A 15,101-nucleotide genomic window follows, 5' to 3' on the forward strand; every position below is an offset into this window, starting at 1 on the left:
TAGAAGACCACACAGACATTTACATCTTTTTTGTCGTTCTAGAAGTCTTTGTAAACAAATGATCTTCAGCTTCATGTAATGTTTAAAACACGTATAGTTGTTGTCGCGGATTGTTGTTCATTGAACTCCATGCCCACTCAGTGATGGCACATCTTGCCTCTATGTCAACATGGAAAAGAACGAACTGTCTCGGTGTAGTTAGCCTATCTCAAAACAGGTGGGGCTCTGCCTAACTAAAACAATTACCACATCCTTCCCTTGTTTGCATAACTGTCTAAGCTAATCAAACGAAACCTAGCTGGGCCATTACATGGGTAGGGTATTCCACTTGGTCAGTGAGAAAGGCCATTTGGACAGTTGTGCGTACCTGTAGTGCCAGACTCTACAGTACGTTGTCCTGTGTGGGCTGCCTGATTTACCTGAATGTACCAGCGGGAGTCGCTGTCAGACCACGGAATATCAGATAGGCCTAATAAACATGAACGATTAAATCTAAATGATTTCTTGCATTTCAAATGAGAGGCCATTGGGCAACCTGTTTTAGCTATATAGGGTCTAGTAATAATGAAAACAGCAAAACCAAAACCAAAAACATTAAAATTATCAGTATTATGTATTGAGTTTTTCCTATGTAAATGATTGGTATGTTGGAAGTGGTTTATACTGTCATATGCCTAAGTGATTTAGGCACTTGGTTAACAGCTCTTGGATTTAATCAGGTTGGTTATTTGACCTCAATAAATGTATATATAGTCATTCATGTCTACTCTGACTGATTGTACTATGCACATCAAGGCTATATATCGATATTTTTCTTCTCTGAATGTTCTCTGTGATGGTTCAAACCCACATGCGCTGCCTGGTGTCTTTCGATTGAAATTCAATTTTGTTCACAAAAGTTAGCCTAAGACGTTTGTTCAAGAAAATCTCATAGGCTATTGATCTAACGTACAATGCTTAAGCCATATAGATGAATGACGAATTTTACAAAACCTTTATAGCACTGTGATAACCTATAGCGCAAAGAATCTTCAACACCCTGGGCTACTCAGTTTATTATGACTTGAATGGAGTTTCAAGTCTGATATTCTTGTTTTTATTGTCAAGTTTGGTTGCCTTAGTTTGTGCTTCTCTCTCATGGTGTAAGTACAGCAGTGGTAAATGCACCAACGCTTTACACATTACACAAGGCCCCGTCACTTCCGTGTTATTGAAGCTCCCTGTGACGTAGGCTATAAAAGTCGTTCTGCAGCCCGAGATCCTCGGCGCTGGTTTAGCTCAGTGGTTACTTCAATCGAAATCCTGTTTCATGGTCCGCGGGCCAGAAGTACCAACCACGGGCGCTGTCCAGCTCTTTTTTTTTTATATATTGAAAAAAATTCTCCAAAACAAATCTGTTAATTCAATTTAAAGTAGACAATTACAATTCAGTTGATAGGTTGCATTTTCCATTTGTATTATGGACATGTAGTAATAACATTAAATCAATAGCAGTAACTGAATTAACAGCAATAAATAGTGACACTGTGGGGATCTTTATTTTGTTAAATGTATTTATCCTGGCCTGGGGCATAAAAAAACTATATTTCTGATTTAGGTCTACCAAATTATTTATATCTTATAATCATAGAGTTTTTTCCCAGTATAGTTTCTGTCTCGTACTTGCATTCACTGGGAACCTGCAGTCCCCCATTGACCTATGGGTTATGGAAAACTTGTGTAATACACTGATTAACGTGGCCTAAATCACATCGGAGGTCTGAAGTCATTTTGCAGGCTCCCCTATCGGCGCTGGGTCACTGCGGAGGTTACTTCAGCTGTGAAAAGATCCAGTGGGCCCACATACGAACCACCAAAAATGAAAAAATCTACTACAAATGAGAAATTGTTGTTATTGGTGAGGGTTCAGCATTTCGATTGGGATAACTTCCCTTTAGAGAGTTGTTACGTTGTACATTCAAACTTTTTTTTGTAGCCTTTGACTTCACATTTCACCCGTATTTTTAAAATACATATATAGGCTTTGTTTTGAGGATATAGTTTAATATGAAATGTACGTGTTTCTATTGTTTCAATGTAAAGAAAACAAAGATTATGATTGTAGGCTACAGTATTGCAGTACTGTCTACTCTGACATTTCTCCTCTAACAATTATCCGGCAGATGGCGCTCTAGGATCAGGAATAAAAACGATATCAGTAAGCCTACACATTAACTTTGTTCTTAGACTTCCCATATGGCTTAAGGTCAAATTCATTTCAGTACAATTCAGAGTTTAGGAAGTGAATGAGCCGCAGTTTAACATTTTCCGTCTTTTCAGTTAATATTCTTATTCATTTGTAATGTCATGACAAGTGATTTATAGCCTACTTTACTGACATTTGGCTAATTAAATAATAATGTATTCAACTTCTACAAACAAGAATAAAGTAATACAGATATATGATAGAGCAGGTCTGGACTATGATTTTCCGACAGAGTTGAACGTTGTGTGTCTCAAGCCTCCAACAGATCGAGAGAGTCAAGATGGAACAACATGACTGAGCAGAGGGAGGTTGTCAACGGGGGAGAGGCTAGAAGACCACACAGACATTTACATCTTTTTTGTCGTTCTAGAAGTCTTTGTAAACAAATGATCTTCAGCTTCATGTAATGTTTAAAACACGTATAGTTGTTGTCGCGGATTGTTGTTCATTGAACTCCATGCCCACTCAGTGATGGCACATCTTGCCTCTATGTCAACATGGAAAAGAACGAACTGTCTCGGTGTAGTTAGCCTATCTCAAAACAGGTGGGGCTCTGCCTAACTAAAACAATTACCACATCCTTCCCTTGTTTGCATAACTGTCTAAGCTAATCAAACGAAACCTAGCTGGGCCATTACATGGGTAGGGTATTCCACTTGGTCAGTGAGAAAGGCCATTTGGACAGTTGTGCGTACCTGTAGTGCCAGACTCTACAGTACGTTGTCCTGTGTGGGCTGCCTGATTTACCTGAATGTACCAGCGGGAGTCGCTGTCAGACCACGGAATATCAGATAGGCCTAATAAACATGAACGATTAAATCTAAATGATTTCTTGCATTTCAAATGAGAGGCCATTGGGCAACCTGTTTTAGCTATATAGGGTCTAGTAATAATGAAAACAGCAAAACCAAAACCAAAAACATTAAAATTATCAGTATTATGTATTGAGTTTTTCCTATGTAAATGATTGGTATGTTGGAAGTGGTTTATACTGTCATATGCCTAAGTGATTTAGGCACTTGGTTAACAGCTCTTGGATTTAATCAGGTTGGTTATTTGACCTCAATAAATGTATATATAGTCATTCATGTCTACTCTGACTGATTGTACTATGCACATCAAGGCTATATATCGATATTTTTCTTCTCTGAATGTTCTCTGTGATGGTTCAAACCCACATGCGCTGCCTGGTGTCTTTCGATTGAAATTCAATTTTGTTCACAAAAGTTAGCCTAAGACGTTTGTTCAAGAAAATCTCATAGGCTATTGATCTAACGTACAATGCTTAAGCCATATAGATGAATGACGAATTTTACAAAACCTTTATAGCACTGTGATAACCTATAGCGCAAAGAATCTTCAACACCCTGGGCTACTCAGTTTATTATGACTTGAATGGAGTTTCAAGTCTGATATTCTTGTTTTTATTGTCAAGTTTGGTTGCCTTAGTTTGTGCTTCTCTCTCATGGTGTAAGTACAGCAGTGGTAAATGCACCAACGCTTTACACATTACACAAGGCCCCGTCACTTCCGTGTTATTGAAGCTCCCTGTGACGTAGGCTATAAAAGTCGTTCTGCAGCCCGAGATCCTCGGCGCTGGTTTAGCTCAGTGGTTACTTCAATCGAAATCCTGTTTCATGGTCCGCGGGCCAGAAGTACCAACCACGGGCGCTGTCCAGCTCTTTTTTTTTTATATATTGAAAAAAATTCTCCAAAACAAATCTGTTAATTCAATTTAAAGTAGACAATTACAATTCAGTTGATAGGTTGCATTTTCCATTTGTATTATGGACATGTAGTAATAACATTAAATCAATAGCAGTAACTGAATTAACAGCAATAAATAGTGACACTGTGGGGATCTTTATTTTGTTAAATGTATTTATCCTGGCCTGGGGCATAAAAAAACTATATTTCTGATTTAGGTCTACCAAATTATTTATATCTTATAATCATAGAGTTTTTTCCCAGTATAGTTTCTGTCTCGTACTTGCATTCACTGGGAACCTGCAGTCCCCCATTGACCTATGGGTTATGGAAAACTTGTGTAATACACTGATTAACGTGGCCTAAATCACATCGGAGGTCTGAAGTCATTTTGCAGGCTCCCCTATCGGCGCTGGGTCACTGCGGAGGTTACTTCAGCTGTGAAAAGATCCAGTGGGCCCACATACGAACCACCAAAAATGAAAAAATCTACTACAAATGAGAAATTGTTGTTATTGGTGAGGGTTCAGCATTTCGATTGGGATAACTTCCCTTTAGAGAGTTGTTACGTTGTACATTCAAACTTTTTTTTGTAGCCTTTGACTTCACATTTCACCCGTATTTTTAAAATACATATATAGGCTTTGTTTTGAGGATATAGTTTAATATGAAATGTACGTGTTTCTATTGTTTCAATGTAAAGAAAACAAAGATTATGATTGTAGGCTACAGTATTGCAGTACTGTCTACTCTGACATTTCTCCTCTAACAATTATCCGGCAGATGGCGCTCTAGGATCAGGAATAAAAACGATATCAGTAAGCCTACACATTAACTGTGTTCTTAGACTTCCCACATGGCTTAAGGTCAAATTCATTTCAGTACAATTCAGAGTTTAGGAAGTGAATGAGCCGCAGTTTAACATTTTCCGTCTTTTCAGTTAATATTCTTATTCATTTGTAATGTCATGACAAGTGATTTATAGCCTACTTTACTGACATTTGGCTAATTAAATAATAATGTATTCAACTTCTACAAACAAGAATAAAGTAATACAGATATATGATAGAGCAGGTCTGGACAATGATTTTCCGACAGAGTTGAACGTTGTGTGTTTCAAGCCTCCAACAGATCGAGAGAGTCAAGATGGAACAACATGACTGAGCAGAGGGAGGTTGTCAACGGGGGAGAGGCTAGAAGACCACACAGACATTTACATCTTTTTTGTCGTTCTAGAAGTCTTTGTAAACAAATGATCTTCAGCTTCATGTAATGTTTAAAACACGTATAGTTGCTGTCGCGGATTGTTGTTCATTGAACTCCATGCCCACTCAGTGATGGCACATCTTGCCTCTATGTCAACATGGAAAAGAACGAACTGTCTCGGTGTAGTTAGTTATCTCCGGACTGTCGCCTATCGTCTCTCTCCTGCTCCTCTCTCAGCTCTCCTCTCTCATTGTGTGTGTGTGTGTGTGTGTGTGTGTGTGTGTGTGTGTGTGTGTGTGTGTGTGTGTGTGTGTGTGTGTGTGTGTGTGTGTGTGTGTGTGTGTGTGTGTGTGTGAAAGAGAAAGAGAAAGAGAGAGAGAGAGAGAGGGAGGGAGGGAGAGGGAACGGTAGAGACAGAGAAAGTAATGAAATGACCTCTGTGTGTGCTCGGCCGGGTCGCGGTTAAGGTGATTGTTGAGTGTGAGAGCAGTTCAGAGAATGCCGTGTTGCTTTTTCCATCGGACAATGCAAGTGGGAATGCGAGGAGAGGCGAGGGCGGATGAAACGATCTTAATGCGCCATGTAATGCATGTTAATGTAACAGGCACCGAGGGACTGTCGGTGCATCCAACGGAGTGTTTTGGGATTATTTATCACAAAACATTTGTATTCTTCTGTTGGGGAACGGTTGATCCCGGATAGCTACACACTAATCCTCCACTCCGTTAATTAAAAAGACGAGGAAACCAATGGAACTGGTGTTTTTTCAGAAATGTAATCATTTCTGGAGAAGCTTAACCATCTGCTGGAGGTTAAGTCTGTGAGCAGATTGTGTTTTCTGGTTGTTTAAAGCCGCGGATTTCCCTTTTTTCCACTAGAAGAAGAGGCGGGTGGATGGTCTCTGGGGGTGAAGAGGGAAGGGGGTCGTCGCTAAGAGAGGGTGTCGGGGAAATTTTTCTTTGGTCTCAGTGGCTGTGTCGTCAGCTCAAGTGGAGAAATTTGAGCTCGAGCCACGGGGTTTAATTGGAATGCGACTTGAGTCTGTCAAGAGACTACGCCGAGCGCGCCGAGGGATTCTGTGTGTGTGTGTGTGTGTGTGTGTGTGTGTGTGTGTGTGTGTGTGTGTGTGTGTGTGTGTGTGTGTGTGTGTGTGTGTGTGTGTGTGTGTGTGTGTGTGTGTGTGTGTGTGTGTGTGTGTGTGTTTTGATGCCTGACTGACTGACCAGGATTAAATGGGTAAAATTAGATTTGAGCAAACATGTGCCACACTCTTAAGAGTCCCGGGTTTTCCTCTTTGTCTTTTCAGAGCCAAAACTGCCATCTCCATAATCTTATAAAGTTATTCCATCATATTTACATCTGTTCAAATTACTTGGGCTAAGATTGTGCCTTGTCTGTACAAATAACCTCCTGTCTTTTGCCATGTTTTTATGTTATCTCCGTAAAATGATCGCCATTATCCCTGTAAATAATCATGTAAAATGGGACTATGATATAATCCCAACAGTAATACCTTCCTGTGATTAAACGGTGTGATTATGGTTTTATGAAGTTGATTTTATGTTGATTGAGTTGATGTTCAGGTCTGCCTATACAGATCAAGCCGTTTTAATGCGTGTTTGTTTGTACCAGTGCCTCTTTTTTTGCCTTCATTATTTTTAGCTGGAAAATAGATGCTCACAAACAATCATTAAAATTGAATAACCCATTAAGGATTCTTTTTGTAAACCCCAAATACTCTATGATGATAAATCCATGGGGTCATTTTGGGCATTCATTTTCAAAGAAACCCTATTTGCAATCCCATGTAGACCTACAGTGGCCAATAGCTATAAAATGCAAGAAGAGCCTTTTTAGTTGTTGTTATAGTTGTATTCCCATCACTGTGTTTTTATAAAGTGTTTTATTCAAAGGCCTGACGGACCATGTGCCGGACGAGACCTTTGAAATCTACGTCAGCTGCTCAGCGAATAACTAGAAAACGACACCCTCGATGAAAAGTGATTTACCCCTAATCCAAATCTGCCCCTGATGTCTCGAATGGAAGCTACGCTGTTGTCGCGTCTCTAATCGCTCCGAGGAGCCGCGCCAGATAAAGGGTTAACCGTGCTACTGTCATTAGCGTCGCTGCTCTCATGTCGTCGTCCTCCAATATAGTGCTGGGCGTAGCCACGGACCCCTACTTCTCCTAACACACACACACACACACACACACACACACACACACACACACACACACACACACACACACACACACACACACACACACACACACACCTCCCCATCGGCTCCTCGGAATATCTAATACACTGGGAAATCATAGTGCGAGCCTCCCCCGCTCACACACTGCTACTGCGCGCGTGGAGCAGAGACGCTTTACTCCTCTCATCCAGGTTTCCCTTCCTGTTTTAGATTATTCTAAAGTGCAATCATTTGATGAAAGTATATTGTACGTGCGCAAAGGAGCAATCTGCTCGGAAGTTTTGCCTTTTTATTTGTTTCTAGAACAACTGGAAACAAATCGACATATCATTGTATAAAGTGCATAATGTCAGTGACGGGTAAACTCATTCTGTGCTGGTTTCACTCTTGACGATTTTCTGGTGCGCGTTTGAGATGGCGCACAGGCTCGTGAGCACCCGGTGGACACCGTTAACCGGGCTGGTGGGGTGCCTGCTGGTGTGCACTTGTGTGGTGGACCTGGTTCTCGCACAGATTCGATACTCTATCCCCGAGGAGTTGGAGCACGGAGCTTTTGTCGGTAATATCGCCGAGGACCTGGGCTTGGATGTAGCCAAGCTGTCCTCTCGTCGGTTTCGGATTGTATCCGGGGCCAAAAAACAATACTTAGAAGTGAATCTGGAAAACGGTATTTTGTTCGTTAATGAGAAGATTGACCGCGAGGAACTGTGTGAACGGAGTCCGACCTGCTTCTTGCACTTGCAAGTGGTGATCGAGAATCCGTTAGAACTGTACCGAGTGGAGGTGGAGATTTTGGATGTGAATGACAACTCTCCCAATTTCCCATGGAGCGAGTTTAATCTGGAGATTACAGAGTCAGCGGCGCCCGGGTCTCGGTTCCCGTTGGAAAGTGCGCAGGACCAGGACGTGGGCACCAACTCGCTCCGCTCCTACCAGCTGAGCTCCAACGAACACTTTGTGCTGAACATCCAGACGCGTAATGATGGGAGCAAGTTTGCCGAGCTAGTTCTGGAGACCCCACTAGACCGGGAGCAGCAGAAGACGCAAGAGATGGTCCTCACATCCATGGACGGGGGGTCGCCTGAGCGCTCGGGCACAGCTCTCATCACCATCACGGTGCTGGATGCCAACGACAACGTGCCCGTTTTCGACCGGTCTGTTTACCGGGCGAGCCTGGTAGAAAACGCACCGAGAGGGACATTAGTGATGAAGCTTAATGCTACTGATTTGGACGAGGGTGCGAACGGGGAGGTGTCCTATGCATTCAGTGGGCACGCACCTCTCAAAGTGCGCGAGCTGTTCAGCGTAGACCAGTACACAGGTGAGATCCGTGTGAAGGGGATTGTGGACTATGAGAAAGCGAGTGTGTATGAGCTGTATGTGCAGGCTAAAGACAGGGGTCCCTCGGCAGTGGCCGTGCACAGTAAGGTACTGGTGGATATCTTAGATGTGAATGACAACGCGCCAGAAGTCATCCTCACCTCCGTTTCCACGCCTGTCCAGGAGGACGCACCATCGGGAACGGTGATAGCCGTTATAAGCGTCATGGACCGGGACTCGGGAGAGAACGGGAATGTGGACTGCCAGATCCCCAGCAACGTCCCCTTCCAGCTCCACTCCTCTTTTAAGAACTACTACACTCTGGTGACTAGCGAGTTTCTCGACAGAGAAGCCTTCTCCGAGTACAACATCACCCTCACGGCCCGGGACCTGGGCTCCCCGTCGCTCTCCACGAGGAAAACCATCCTCGTCAAAGTGTCTGACATTAACGATAACCCCCCGCGCTTCGCCCAGCCATCATACACAGTTTATGTGACTGAGAATAACGCCCCGGGCGCATCCATTTGCTCAGTCACTGCTTTCGATCCCGATTATAATCAGAACGCCTATCTGTCCTACTCGATTCTAGAGGGTCAGATCCATGGCATGCCCGTGTCCACTTACGTCTCCATCAACTCGGACAACGGAAATATCTACGCGCTACGCTCCTTTGACTACGAGCAGCTAAGGAACTTTCAGATACGGGTGCAGGCGCAGGACGCCGGTTTCCCCCCACTCAGCAGCAATGTCACAGTAAATGTGTTCGTATTGGACCAGAATGACAACTCTCCGGTCATCGTGTCCCCCTTGCCCAAGAACGGGACTGTAGCGACAGAGGTGGTCCCGAGGTCAGTGGATGCGGGGTACCTAGTCATCAAGATCACTGCTCTAGATGCGGACGCAGGACAGAACTCCCGCCTCTCCTACCAGGTGCTCCAGGCTACGGACCCCGGGCTGTTCAGTGTCGCGCTCTACACAGGAGAAATCAGGACAATTCGCCGGCTCGTGGATAAGGACGCTACGAGGCAGAGACTCGTCATCCTGGTCAAGGACAACGGCCAGCCGCCTCTCTCCGCCACCGTCTCCATCCTCCTCTCCGTGGTCGAGAACGTGCCCGAGTCCCTGTCTGATTTCGGCGACCTTACTCTGAGCCCGCAGCCCCCCTCCAACCTCGCCCTCTACTTGATCGTGTCACTGAGCACCATCTCGCTAATCTTCCTGGTGGCTATTATTGTGCTGGCTGCGGTCAAATGTTACAAGGACAGAGACACCCTCAGCGGGTACAGCCTCCCTCCCTTCGCCTGCTGCTGCTGCGGGGGCTTCCAGCCAGAGCCACCCCCCGAGGTATTCAAAAAATCTAACCTGAACCTGCAAATCTCCACCGGGGCTAAAGTGCCTACCAACTGCATGGAGGTAAATGGCAACGGTACTCTGTCCCAAGCCTACTGCTATAAAGTGTGTCTGACCCCCGAGTCAGCTAAGAGTGACTTTATGTTCCTGAAGCCGTGCAGCCCCAGCAGTACCTCGAGGAACAACGAGACGAAGGGGGCTGACAACTTTGCTTGGAGCGCGCACAACCGGAGCGCATCCGCGAATAACAATTCCGGAGCCACCACTCCGAATGAGGTAACGTGAGAGTGAATGTGTTAGAATTTATAGAATTCATTTAGCCCCTTCACTTATACTTTCACATATACTGTGTGTTAATGCCTATTTTTGTTTAAAACATAATCAAGTACTTCACATTCTATCTAATAAAGGTGAAATCATACATGCGGCAGTGTGACTGTATCTGAGTGAACTTGAACGACACAATATTCAGACGTCAATATTCATCAGGCTGGGTAAAATTCTCTACTAATGCAACCTACACATTTTTATTTCCCATTCCTGTTAGTGTTTATACCTTAGTTATAGACCTACAGTAATGACGTGATGAAATGTTTTGGTTTTATAATAAGAGAGTGGATATTCTATTCACAGAGTCTATGAAAGAAATATGAAACAAGAACCACAGTATATTTTACACTGAACGTGTGTTGTGGAGCTTATGTCTCTCTCGTCGCGCGCAGAACAGAACCGTCTGCCAGAAATATCCGTTTCACAGAGCAACGGAGATGAATAAACCTCAGTCCTGTTTGTTTCGATGCTTATACATCGATCCCTAATCCATTGTTGTTTCTAAGCTATTTGAGCTGTCTATGATCATCATTTGTCCATTGTTCATTTGAAAACATTTTCCGAGTAATATAATACATGAGAAATCCCGTAACGTTTGTATGCTTGCGTATTGGTGTGGTAGCATACAATCAATGTCATTGCATGTTCTGTCTCCTGCTTATCACATTTACGACGAGAGACATCGCCCATACTTTTCCTTCACAAACCACCAGTTGGAATTGATTTCTAGTAGTGGCTGCGAATAGAGTTTTTACCATAAGTACAAGGTAACGGCTGACAGACAAGGTGAATGACAGGCCATCTCGGAAATAGAACTCCGCTTTTCTGGGCTAAAGTATGCTGTCAACGACCGTTCTGGAGAATCGTCCACCTCTCATTTGTTTGGACAGATCACCTCACTAACTATGCCTCAAGGGCACAGTCACGGTCGAGCCGTTATGCTGCACACAACGCGGTGCATACGAAAGGGGGTCGCGTCCATTATTGATGAAAAATGGCAAAGGGCTGGTTTCTGGGGTGCTGGGGAGGAGAAAAGGTAGGGGGGATGAGGGGGGGGCATGGCCCTGGCTGGGACGTGGAACGCCTGTAGATTGCCCCGGTGAGGAGAGAGATGTAGATCCGTGTTTTGTCCTGAGCGAAGGAAGGGTGGGTGGGTGGGTGGGGGTGGGGGGACCGAGGGAGGGACAGAGAGAGAGAGGAAGGCGAGACTGCTGTTGTCGGAGTCACTAGATGGGACCGGCAAACCGTGAATGTGATGTGTGCGTATTGCCCATTGTGCATTTCTATTATCTGGTACGATGTAGACAGTGACGGATAAAGGGACACTTTTCTTCCTAGAATATCCCATCTCCGTATAGACTGAAGACTAAAAATGTCAGTCCCATTCATAGCAGGAACACCTCTGGCCATATAAAGAGCTTGATTCGAGGTCATGCTGATTGTTCTGCTGTAGCTATGTCCCTCCAGGGGCTTGGTGTCCTTGATGACGTTCATTGGTTCCCTTAAATCACCCCAGTGTTCGCCGAGAGTCACTCTCCCACATGAGTCAAATTGGATGGGTGCACAGCATGCCGCGGATCGGCGGATGACACGATACCAGCTCAAAGACTTACCAACTAAACAGTGGGATGGTTATATAGCCTATTGTCAACCATATCAATGGTGTATGTAGACCAACATGTCGGCCTAGTGTAATCTCAGCAGGCTGATAAAAAAGACATCAATTGAAGGTGAAAGAGGAGACAGATTAGGCCTCTCCTACACACAGGTCAACTGTTCTGGGAAACAGACTGATCAGCTGAGATGACCTAGATAACTAGGTAAAGCTGCAAGAACGGCACAACTTTTCTCGCCTCTCAGCAAGACATAATTAAAAGCTGATCTTCTCGGAGAATCAGGGCAATATTCATGTAAAAAATGATACATAAAACAAAAAAAACAATTACGTGTATAATTGTATTAATTTCCTGAGTGTCAAGGTTTCCTTTGAATATTAAAATCGTGTTTTCGTTTCATCCCTGTTGGGTTCTAATAGGTTTTTGTGTAGAGCTGGCGTGGAATGTATTTTCAATACCGATTCTAATAACAGTGAATTAATAGAGCATGGAATCCACACTATGAGACTTATTCCCGGAATACTTATCACTCTGTAGTGCCCGTCCCCCTCCCCTGCTGTGTTGTGCTGCAGTGGATGAAAGCGAAGTAAATGACAGGCGAGTCATTGCTCAAAGCACGACGCACATCCTTGCTGCGGTCTGAAAAAAGACCACAAGGAGGCAGTCAAGCTCTATGGAAAAAATATCATTTGTCGAATTCATTTAGACGTCCGTTCCTTAAATGTCCAATTCAGCCGTTTTTATTTCAATATCACGTCATTTCTGGGTTACAATTAAGTACCTTACTGTGATTGTTTAAATTAAAATGGTCAAAAGGAGACAAAAATAGCTTTTTAGCAAAGAGCAATTTCTCAAGCAATAATCTAGCTAGGACTGTGGTCTGAGTGAGGAGGGGAAAACTAAAAACTAGATGTTATTAGCAGAGAGGTTTGTAACTCTCTTTATTGGTCTATTAACTTTATTTATCATGGTAATGTCAACAGGCAGGCCAAAAACCATCCCACCAGAACAGGCTGAAATATCAGGCAGTCGTTTCAAACAAGCTCTTACACTAAACGGGCATCATCATCATTTTCATAATTTCACAGTATTATTCCAACCTCATAGTGTGGAAATATATATACAACACATCACGTTTCTGACTGCACTGGTCCTTTAAAGTGACATGAATATAATGTAGAATATGGAAATGAATAGAACTCTACTGATATTTACTGAGAAAACATTGAATCACTATTTGTGTTGAAGCTCGTCTTTTTAACAAGGTTTTTAGACATGTGGTTTTAAGATCTTATTATCTCTCTTAATCTATAGCTCAAACAACCAAACATAGACTGGACCCTCCCAAAGAACCAGAAGTCCTCTGTGAAAAGGTAACAATCATCTTTGACATGTACACTGCCAACTACCTCAGCATACCGGTCCTTGAGACAGAATGTTATTAATGAATGGCTGGTCATGCCAGAACATATTATGTGATTCTTCATGGATGGATCTTTATCCTCCGCAGCTATAACGCTATCAACATGGACGGCACTCTGATGAGGAAGGCCATGCTTGCAGACCCAGAGAACTACATGACACCCATGACGGGCCAGTACTGGACCTGGGGCACCCACATGAGGGGTACATGAGGGCCTGGGCTTGAAACACACACACACACACACACACACACACACACACACACACACACACACACACACACACACACACACACACACACACACACACACACACATGCCCTGATGAAGACAGCTTGTATATCAAGTATGGATCCTGCCCTGTTGAGCCGATATTTTTGCATCTGAGCTCCTAGAGTGTGCAGCTCTCCTTTATTTAAATGTTTTATGTTATGATGACATAAGCCCCACTTCCACAGCGTTTATGTGTGTGTCTGTACTATCCTTGATTTCAGTCTTTCAGTATATTAATCAACATTATGTTTTTTCTTCTATAGACTACAAGATGTCTCCTCCTGCCACTGGGCCACCTCCTCGCTCCTGGACCCCTCGGTGCACCCCTCCACCCCAGCAACAACCCCAACCCCAGCAGCCTCAGCAACCTCCACTCCCCCCTCACCCCCATCCTCACCCCCATCCTCACCCCCAACCACCTCCAGACTACCAACACAACGTGTACATCCCGGGCACGCCGTCGGCCCTGTGCACCCTGAGGCCAGCAGCCACCCACCACCGCAGCGAGCTGGACGTCCACAACTCCTTCTCCACCTTCGGCAAGAAGAGACGTTTCATCCACAACTACGAGCCCAGGACAGAAGCAGCAGCAGCTGTCATCAACAATGACCTGTATAACGATTAATAATGGGACTCTGAGAGAGGGAATGAGTGAGTAGCCTCTATGATATGAGTGAATGAGCCGTATGGTCTGTAAACATAGGAAACGTACTAAGGACAGAGAGTTCAATGAAAAGGGATTCATTCATGACTGAATTAATGAAATATGTGTACAAACGGAGGAATGAATAAATCAACTTTCGACCTCCATGCTAACGGAAAGAGGGAGATGGATGACTCCAAGAAGAGTGATCTTTAAACCGTTTTATGATCTGCCACTGTTGGCCATTGTTATTTTGTATACATTACTGTCACATGTTTTCCACAGTCTGTTTTTCAATTGATTACATTTATTATTGTTATTATTATTATTTATTGTTTTGACAATCAGCCAGGAGCAAAGGAAAATGATGAGAAACATCCAAACAGCCTAAGATTGGACAGCGCTTTGCACATTGTTATAAATATCAATTATATTTTTGAATGTTTACAAAAACGGACACAAATAACCAGGCTGCGTTTATTCATCTAAAACGGACAAATTGTAAGAATATGTAGGAATATACCTGTAGATATGCAAACTGCATTTGTGATGCAGGTGATCCACAAATGCTTTAACAGTCATCTCCTAACACATATATTGTATATACATTTCTGAGAATAAAGTTTTTTTTCTCATAATTTGCTCTTTTTCCTAGTATATCAAGTACGGATCCTGCCCTGTTGAGCCGATGATGCTCATGACATCACCAGCTTCCCCCAAACAGGTTTCATTCTGACGATGGGTTAAATTGATTGAGGCACCTTTCCAATGTCAATCAGCATCAGTCA

General features: G+C 43.6%; 1 protein-coding gene across 2 annotated transcripts; it reads left to right on the top strand.

The window, feature by feature from the left end:
• The first annotated feature begins 5,840 nt into the window (after window positions 1-5,840).
• LOC115205342 (protocadherin-10-like) lies at window positions 5,841-14,951 on the top strand. 2 transcript variants are annotated; one of them, XM_029771198.1, is made up of 4 exons: window positions 5,842-10,306; window positions 13,291-13,349; window positions 13,487-13,602; window positions 13,934-14,951. In XM_029771198.1, exons 1-4 carry the CDS (start codon window positions 7,775-7,777, stop codon window positions 14,293-14,295), a joined length of 3,069 nt encoding a protein of 1,022 aa, XP_029627058.1. In that variant the 5' UTR covers window positions 5,842-7,774; the 3' UTR covers window positions 14,296-14,951. The 2 variants fall into 2 exon arrangements, with proteins under 2 accessions (XP_029627059.1, XP_029627058.1); XM_029771199.1 differs by lacking the exons at window positions 13,291-13,349; window positions 13,487-13,602; window positions 13,934-14,951 and adding an exon at window positions 10,441-11,369 and having other exon boundaries at window positions 5,841-10,306.
• The last annotated feature ends 150 nt before the right edge of the window (window positions 14,952-15,101 follow it).

The sequence above is a fragment of the Salmo trutta genome, chromosome 13 (genome assembly GCF_901001165.1).
Source record: "Salmo trutta chromosome 13, fSalTru1.1, whole genome shotgun sequence".
Taxonomy (NCBI): domain Eukaryota; kingdom Metazoa; phylum Chordata; class Actinopteri; order Salmoniformes; family Salmonidae; genus Salmo; species Salmo trutta.

Bases quoted from the DNA above. Each gene is read 5' to 3' on its own strand.
- LOC115205342 (XM_029771198.1), top strand. From the start codon at position 7,775: ATGGCGCACAGGCTCGTGAGCACCCGGTGGACACCGTTAACCGGGCTG. The intron at 13,350-13,486 runs GTAACAATCATC...TATCCTCCGCAG, and splicing joins CAGAAGTCCTCTGTGAAAAG to CTATAACGCTATCAACATGG. The intron at 13,603-13,933 runs GTACATGAGGGC...TTTCTTCTATAG, and splicing joins CTGGGGCACCCACATGAGGG to ACTACAAGATGTCTCCTCCT.